Below are 9,174 nucleotides of genomic sequence, written 5' to 3' on the forward strand. Positions count from 1 at the left end.
TTATTATTATTATTATTATTATTATTATTATTATTATTATTACTGTTTAACCGTTGCGCGTAGTTTGATTTTGTTATCTAAGTGGTGTGCAACAAATGTCCAACGTTATACTTATCATAATTACAGTAAGAGTTCTGACAGAGATTTGTTTTCCTTCCAACAGTTGTTAACCAAAATCTACGATGCCTTACGAGTTATCAATCTTGGATTTCCTAATTACTGTCTGGGGCATGGCCTTATGGATCTGGCTTACAACCAGTATCTCACAGAATACTACACACAGATAGGTAATATAACCATTTGTTATGTACGAGAGATGATTTGACGGTACTGCGAATTAAAAATACAAAAACAAGAAAGAAAGAATAAATAAATAATAATAAATTAATATTTTAAGAGGAAGCCTCCAATCACCTAGAGGTGGTTATATATTCAAAGTCTAAAATACAGTATAGTGATAAAAGCTGAAAACTTAGGACTACAGATAAGGTTTAAAGATAGGACAAGAAATGTCATAGGTCACAAACGCTAAACTACGTGCCTTCGGTGTGAAGAAGGCACAAGAAACCATTCGGGCAGTGCTCTTGCTTGTTTACAGTTTATACGTTTGAAACTCATCAGGCTCATCCGTTAACCGGCCCCCAATGTTCTCGTTTTCATCCGGTTCAAGTTGTGAATCTCTGTCTGTCTGCTGGGGTAATAAAGTTGTTGTCTGTTTGTAGGTGAATACGAAAAGATTCGAGATCCATTTGAATGGATGCTCACTACTCGTAACTTGGTGTGCATGGCAGTGGAGGGAGTTGTGTTCTTTATTCTCACCGTCCTGATAGAGTTCAGATTCTTTATTAAGCGGAGGTAAGTAAGAGGCTTTCAGCATTGCAAAAAATCATTAATTTTCCAAAGCTGCCAAAATGATGTAACCAAAATGACGTAACTGAATGTTTGATTACGTGTTAACGTCAGGTCAGGAGAAAGTCAGAATTTTTTTTTTTTAAGTCAGGGAAATTCCAAATTTCTTGTCAACGTCCAGAGTTTGGTAGTGAGCATTATTTATAACGAATCGTTTATCATGATCAATGAAAAGTATTTTGTTTCAAATAGATTAAAGCAAATTAGAGTGCAAATTGGTTACCTATCAAATGATCAACCTTACCATGGTCCATGAAAATTGTTTCTGGTCCATGCAAAGCTAGAAAATTTCTGTTTACTTCATGGTTGTTACACAAGTCTTCTTCCATTCCGTCGTAAGTCGGTAACACAATGATGTGGATGTTATAGCGGAGCTCCGGCGGCCCGAAGGGCCGCCAAGCGGAGCCCCATACTCATATGGGAAAGAAAAGGAAACCCATGAGTTGATTTTCTCATGGTTATCATGGCTAGCGGTATTGCTCGTGGGCGCGTACGCACGACGACGACGACGACGGCGACGGCGACGGCGACGGCGGAGTTGCCCAACATGACGGCCGTACTCCAAATAATAGGTTGACAGAGACATGCAGCCGTGGTTTACCGTGTACTTCCTTGATATTGGACATCCATGTTATGATCAATTGACAGCTGTCAATACAAGGTATCCGCTGACCAGTATCACGTGACCATATCGCGGGCTCAGGTTTACAGCTCCTCGAGGTAACGTGTTTTCTTGAAGTTGACCGCTGACCAAGCGCTGGTTCGATTGGATCGCGGGCTCATATTGGGTTAGCTTGTTGGAAACAGGGCAGGATTGCTCGGAAGCCAGTTTACGCTAACCCAGGATTAAAAGTTAATCGAATTATAACCTTTTCTTTTATACAAATGTGTTTTGCTGTTTTGTTTTGTGTATATGGTGATTATTAAAACTCAAAACAGAAGGCCAAACAATATACAGAAACCTCACCGCAAAGTTACAAAACTCAAATCAAAATTCTACCTTTTTCTGGGTTAGCTTAATCGGGCTTTGAACAACCCGGCCCAGGAGCTACGCTTTTAGGCTGGCCTAAATCTATATATTATAATGTCAACTATTGACATGTTTCCTCAGGCGCACACAAGTGTCTAAGGAGCCAATCGAAGGGCTCGACGAGGATGTGGCGGCTGAAAAAGAAAGGGTCCTTAGCGGAGGCGCGAGCAGGGACCTCATACGAATAGAGAACTTAACAAAGGTGAGCCTATCCGAAGTTGCTGAATTCAATTATCATGTTTGGATTTGCAAAAGAGTTTATAATTTTCCCCAAAGACACATTGGGCATTTGAACACTACACAGTCTCTTCAAATGGCACTTAAGCTACTAAAGAGATTACGAGAAACTTAGGTGTCAGAGCGACCGTCGAAAGTCATCGCTTAAAAACAGGAAACTAGGAAAAGTGCCAAATTATTGATCAGTGCAATGTGAAGGCCTGCAGTAGAGTGAGGTGTGTTTTTTTTTTCCCCGTAGGTGTATTATGCAAGAAAGAGAGGTAAACATCTGGCCGTGGACAGACTGTGTTTTGGAGTTCCAAAGGGAGAGGTAAGCTGTACGCCCGGGGAGAAGGGGGGAGGGGGTTCTCCCAGAAAAATTGGGTACGGGTGTGTGGCCCGCTTCCCAAAACCCTTACCCTATTTATGACCAAAATCTGCGATTTTCCCCACCCTATTTATGACCAAACCAAAAATTCGAAACCCTATCTATGAGCTGACCCTTAAATCAAAACCCTATTTCAGACCTGCGTTATAATTAGTTCTCTAGTTCAGATCAATGTTAAATTTCCGTAAACACAATTTGCGAAGGGCTTTTGTTGATTTTCATTTCGATAATGATGAAAAAGTGGCTTCTTCTTAAAAAACATACCCATATCAAGGCTAGAGTGCGAAAACCATACCCTATTTATGACCAAAATGGCCGAAATCAACTGAAATCGATACCCTATTTATGACCAAAACGGCTGTAAAATCATACCCTTTGGGGCTGCACATACCTATATAAGGGAGTACCCCTCCCCCCGGGGGCTGTACGCTTCCTAATCTTTAAATAAAAAATTCTCCCAACTGATCGTGATACATTTCTTTGTATGTTAGTTCTTAGAATTGGGTGGTACAAAGATGACGACTTTTTACTCGTGAATTACGAGTTGTAGTGGGTGATCTTCGCACCATACGAACTAGTTTCTGTTATCGTTAATATAATTACAGTGTTTTGGTCTGCTGGGCGTGAATGGAGCAGGAAAGACCAGCACATTTAAGATGTTGACAGGAGACACCTCCATGACTGCAGGGAACGCTTTCCTAAACTCTCACAGGTTAGAAGATAAAACACTTTTTACGCTCACACCATTACTTCAGTGGCTGTGTCGTTAGCATGCTAAGGGGCAGGGCGTGTTCCAGGATCGATCAGGGTTGGTATTTTGAAGGAGGTCGGGAAACTTGAAATTATAACACTGTTGATTTAATACCATTGAAGGTCGGAAGAAACATCTCAGGTTGTTTATTGTGATCATGTCAACAATGTGTTTACTTGATAAAGAAAGGAACTGTCACTGTCAAAAAAGCTGGAGTTACAGTAGAAATGAACGCGACCATTTCTCTTGTTTCTTCATTGTTTGTCTTAAAGGAGCATGCACAGTCTGATTGATTGCTCTGTTTTTTCCAAACATAGTATTGCCTCAGAGATGCAGAAGGTACACAAGTGTATGGGCTTCTGCCCTCAGTTTGACGCTCTTTTTGACGAACTGACCGCCAGTGAGCATCTGACCCTGTATGCGCGACTCAGAGGAGTGCCTGAAAAAGAACTGCACAAGGTAAGGGGGCTGTAAGGGGATTTATTCACAGTCATTCTCCACTTACATGCATTCATCATTAATTGAGTTTTCCAAGGGGCTTTTCACAGACATCCCACACTAGAAAAATAAACTGGCTGATTACAGCAATATAACACTAATATTTCATGTGAAGATAAAAAAGGAAATAAAATCTGTAGAGTCTACAAAAATGGGTACTGAATTAATACCCTAAACTTCTAGTTCTACGCAGACGTCACAAGTCACACACGAATCCCCAGCGGTGACACATCTTAATTTTCTTATGAGTCATTACAAATCAAGCAACGCGCGTTAAATTCCCTTTAGTGAACAATTTAACACAAAAATCCATAATTTAATGCCTCTTTTCCTCGCCGTTGTTAGGTTGTGTCCTGGGCGATCAAGAAGCTTGCCCTGACACACTATGCCAACAGACCCAGCAAAACGTACAGCGGTGGAAACAAGAGGAAACTGTCCACTGCAATGGCGCTGATTGGTAACCCGCCAATAATTTTCTTGGTGAGAAATTATTTCCTTGCATCTAATGATCTTTACCTTGTTTCTAGCATTTGTTGTGCATCTTGCACGACTTTCAGAGTTTGAGAGTAAAAACCGACCGTTGACTCAGTGTTTTGTTATTGAACGAGGCGCTTAATTTCAAAGTGTCTGTGTGTCTGTCTGTGATGAGAAATTGTGTCGCCGATCTGTTATTAAGAGAAACCTGGCTCTTGTCTCGAAAACCGCACGTATTCTTGTAGCCCGGCTTAATAATTAATATTAATTTTGGTCCTTTTGCTAACGGGCTGTCATCCATCTGTTCAGGATGAACCTACCACCGGAATGGACCCGCATGCCCGTCGCTTCCTTTGGAATCTGATTCTGGAGATCATCAAGGACGGTCGCTCAGTCATCTTGACTTCACACAGGTCAGATTTTAAAGTTGATGTCATGTTTGGAATCCGTTCCAGAAATTCATGGGTTTTTTGAGAAACCAAACCTTCTTTGAGCCACTTCAAAAGAAACTGAAACAAAAGTATCTCAAATCCAATCAAATCCAATCATCATCATCATCATCATCATCAGCAGCAGCAGCAGCAGCAGCAGCATGACAATAACAATGGCAGTGACAATGACATTGACAATAACAATGACGGTAACAGTGACAGTGACAATGACAATAATAATAATAATAATAATAATAATAATAATTTATTTGTAGCGCATTACAAGTAAAATTATTAACGATTTAGTTACTAGAATGTGGAGTCATTGTTAACAGTGCACTGAAAGTCATTTAATTCATTGGTAATTTAATTCTTGAAAAATGAGTTGTGTTATTATTGAAATAAATAACAAAACTATTTTTTGTTGCGTTAAATAGTATGGAAGAGTGTGAAGCATTATGTACTCGTATGGCGATCATGGTCAATGGCCAATTCAAGTGTCTGGGAAGCTGTCAACATCTCAAAAACAGGTTAGTCGGGTAATCAAACTATCATTGGGTCATTCTGACTGTCTTGGATTCTCGCCTTTACCGTTCCTTAAGTGCACAGTATTCAGCACTTTCAAATGTTCGGCAGGTTCGGAGAAGGCTACATCATCACGGTCCGAATCCAGGGAGACTTACCAAATTTGGAACCTCTCTACCAGTTCTTTTCGGACAAGTTCCCACATGCTACGCTCAAGGTATGCTCCATCGTCAAAGACCGGTGAAATCTTAATGACATTAGTTAAGGCACACCTAATGGAACATCCACTAGAAATTAGATAGAGCGGTTGAACTTCTGACCTCATTCTCACAATTTAGCATTGTTCCATGACTTGTATATGCTCACCTGCTCAATTACTCTTTTTTTCCACGGGTAGCTTTGAAAACAGTTGCTGGCACTGACTTGAACGTTCTTTTGTGTAAAATAACATAATAACGAGGTCACTTGCTATGTACGCTTACTCTTGGTTCGTTTCAGGAACATCACCACAACATTGTTCAGTACCAGCTTCCCTCGGGTGTCATGGCGCTTTCCGAAGTGTTTGGGCACATCGAGTCGTCTTACGAAACTTTGAAGATCGAGGACTATTCAGTCAGTCAGACTACTCTAGACAACGTAAGAGCGATCATTTGGTCCTTTCCAACTTTCCATTCTCTTGGTTACTTGAATTGAAAAGTTCTGTTTTCTTTCCAGGTTTTCATCAACTTCGCTCGTACACAAACGGACGAAATCGACTTTGATGATCAGTCAGCGTCATCAAGAAAGACTGGTGCGAGACTCAGTGTGCGCAGGCGCGCCGAGAGGCTCAGAGACCTGTGGTCTGTCGATGTGCAGTTCAGCCCTTTGGAAGAAGAAGATGGAGAGCGTTCGATAGGGGATAATGAGGACTGGCAAGTCACGTTCGCTGACCAGGTGAGTATAAAATGGCATTTCGTTTTAGGAACTCGGGCTTTATGAAAAGACGTTTTAGGTTCATGGGTGTTGAGTGCGCGAAGGACGGGGGTGCTTTCCATTCCACCAAAACTGCAGGAACTGGCGCAACTGGTACGGAAATTTCCGGAAAAAAAACGAAAATTGTTAAATTTCCGAAATGCGAACCACTCAACCGAAAATTCTGGAAATTCTGGAGGGAAAATCTATTGAAACGGAAATTCCCGGTACGAAATTTTTGATTTGAGTATACCTCGCGAGGTTTTTCTCTAAATTCCGATAGTACACGAATTGGAAAACGCTCCTGGATTTTAGTCATTTTTCAAGGTTATTGCTTGCTTGTCGACAGCTTTAACAACGAGTTCCTGACTTCTTAGCGATAACACAAAAGACAGAACTTAAAATTTCGATGATTTGCTCTCTGTCTGAACCAATCAAAAGGGGCTTGGTTGGGTAAAAAATAATGAACAAATAAATGATACAACAAATCATGTTATTTTGCAGGCACGGCTCAGCTTTGAGACTTCCGAAGATTTATAATTGTTCTACAAGCCACACTTTGAAGTAGGATAACGAAGAAATTAGATTTTAGTCATGTCCCGAAAAAAATTGTTAACGTATCTAATGATAACTTGCGATCATACCTTCCTTATCCCTTTCAAAAGTTAGACGCCTGATCGAAGGTTAATCTGATGTCGTTGTACTGGGTTTATGATAGTTGTTAGTATGAATTTGACCAGATTCAGTGCCTGGAAAACGGGCAGCAAGAATCTATCAGTATTTATATTTAACGTTACTCAACATAATGTATTAACTATTTATTTGTTGGACCATGAAGTTGTCCCTTGTGTTTTAGGTGGTGGGGTGGGCAGAATAAGCCAAATGGGTAAAAAAAGTAAGTTTGCTTAGGAGCTTTTCTCCGCTCAGTTAAAATGCAAGAAAGGGAACTTGTGTAGTTTGGCTAGTTAAAATGATTGTAGTTTTGCTGTTAGGATAATACTAAGATAACTGCAGGATTTCGAGAGGCACTTTTTATGTAAACTGCAAGCAAGCTATGCAGCAGTATTGTATACATACCGTAGATAGGGTACCAAAACATGCACTCTGTTGGGTGAACTATGGTGAAAAGGGAATAAATATTGAAGCATAAGCGCTCTCTACAATTGGGGAAAAATAATATTAAAATTTTGGTCAGTGTGATTTCACGTAAGTAATCAAATCAAGGGAAATCAAACAAGAATAAATCGTTGGATTGTTCAGTTCATGACGGTGTTATGATAATGATTGAAACTCACTCCAATTAATGGTGCATGCGAAGGAAACGCCAATGTGGCCATTTAAATGAAAGCCATCGAGCAAGACTTGCATGTGCTACTGGCTGTGCTGTACAGTGTGGGCTCAATCGTTCAGGAAACCTGAGTGTGACCATGCAAATGAAAGCAGTTCTTCTGAAGGGAGTCTACAGCCTGGTGGTTGATGAACCCTAGGTATTTTGTTCCGTATATGTACACCCGCTTTCAGTGTTTCGTGCATAGGCGACATCTTTCGACATGCCATCTTTCGACCTGCTATGTAACCTGGCCTAGTTAAAAATGTAAGCACAACGGACTTCTCTACGGTCGAACTCGAAATGAATGATGAAAGATTGATTTATTTGACATCAAATTAAGGTTGAGTATCAAGAAGTCATTCTGGCAGAAATAAGTCAACTGTTTTGAATGTTCACACGTTGCGGAAGTCACTATTGGGAACCGATCGACTACACTAAATCGCTTGAATCATTCCATAAATAGGGAAGCATGCAAAGCCCAAAATCTTCCTCAGCCATTTGAGGTAGGTAACTATCATTTACTTGTCATTTCCTCCGCTAATAGCCGGAAAAACTACCAGTTTCACAGTTAAACGGTCTTTCATAGCATGTCGAAAGACGGTCGAAAGATGTCGCCTATGCACGTAACACTGAAAGCGGGTGTAAGCAATCTATCAAGCTGCACTACATACTTTCATGTTGCTGCAGTTACATACGAACCTGAGCAGTTACGAAGAAAGCTGTAAAAAAGTGTACAACTAAATTTCAGCCCCCATACGTTCTCTATTCTTTTCCATATTCACTTGAAACCCGTGAAGTAATTATCAAGTGATGAATACACGTGCACCCAACCTCGTTCCCAGGGTCTCTCTGGGGGCGGGGAGAGAGAGACCTTGTGAACGAGGTTGATGTGTACCGCGGTAGAAAAGATAGAAGAGTATATGACAGGGTTGCCACCGGAACAGAAAGAAATCCCAGGCTTTTCACTGACTGTAAAGTAATTATCACTGACCGTGCGGGATGATTATTCTGGCCATGAATCAACAAAACTAAGTATGGCTCAGATAATTTTTCAAACAAAAATTGCCTTGTCTAGACGAAAACATCTACTAGAATAATTTACGGCAACCATAAGATAAAATTCGCTGACTTTTCACTGACTGAAGACGGATTTAGAAATTCCCTGGCCTGACACAAAACTCCCTGACTTTTCCCTGACCTTGAATAAAATCTAAATTTCCCTGACCGTGGCAACCCTGTGGTGGATCTCGCTGTACAAGGAAGCTCTAACTTTACTGGAGAAAACCTCAATATGTGACCCTTCAAATCGACGCCATTAACTGTTTACTGTACGAAGTCATGGATAAAGTCCGCTTACAGCCCGGAAAATTAATGAACGGTACACGTAGTAGCGTTTATTTTTCTGTGCTTCATGTTTGCCGTAAGGGCTCAAGACAAAAGCGTTCAGGCGATAACGTGTCTAAATTCCATACTTTTCAAGTTATACATCAGTGACTTTAAACCTGTGGGAGATTACAGGGTAAGTACCGGCGAAACAACAGATCATGAACAGGACATGGTTATGGATAGATAGGCCATACACATAGAAGACCAACTGACTGCATTGTCCGACAAACCCTCCCGTGGAACCCACAGTGTAACAGATGCAGAGGCAGACCGCGTAGCAGCTGG

General features: G+C 40.9%; 1 protein-coding gene across 2 annotated transcripts in view; it reads left to right on the forward strand.

Annotated features, from left to right (window-relative positions):
• Positions 1-7,437, forward strand: part of LOC110064239 (ATP-binding cassette sub-family A member 2-like) — a 37,893-nt gene extending 30,456 nt beyond the window's left edge. Inside the window, exons 31-43 of one of the 2 annotated variants that reach the window (XM_020771254.2) lie at positions 164-287; positions 723-855; positions 2,021-2,141; positions 2,415-2,486; positions 3,149-3,255; positions 3,612-3,753; positions 4,138-4,272; positions 4,576-4,679; positions 5,135-5,227; positions 5,334-5,439; positions 5,721-5,858; positions 5,937-6,155; positions 6,678-7,437. In XM_020771254.2, coding sequence (XP_020626913.2) covers positions 164-287; positions 723-855; positions 2,021-2,141; positions 2,415-2,486; positions 3,149-3,255; positions 3,612-3,753; positions 4,138-4,272; positions 4,576-4,679; positions 5,135-5,227; positions 5,334-5,439; positions 5,721-5,858; positions 5,937-6,155; positions 6,678-6,713 — 1,530 coding nt within the window. In that variant the 3' untranslated portion in view covers positions 6,714-7,437. Of the gene's footprint in view, positions 1-163; positions 288-722; positions 856-2,020; positions 2,142-2,414; positions 2,487-3,148; positions 3,256-3,611; positions 3,754-4,137; positions 4,273-4,575; positions 4,680-5,134; positions 5,228-5,333; positions 5,440-5,720; positions 5,859-5,936; positions 6,318-6,677 lie in introns of those variants that run through there. The other variant, XM_089274913.1, reaches the window with a different exon arrangement.
• The last annotated feature ends 1,737 nt before the right edge of the window (positions 7,438-9,174 follow it).

The sequence above is a fragment of the Orbicella faveolata genome, unplaced genomic scaffold (genome assembly GCF_042242905.1).
Source record: "Orbicella faveolata isolate gen_17 unplaced genomic scaffold, um_ofav_v1 contig_36, whole genome shotgun sequence".
Taxonomy (NCBI): Eukaryota; Metazoa; Cnidaria; class Anthozoa; order Scleractinia; family Merulinidae; genus Orbicella; species Orbicella faveolata.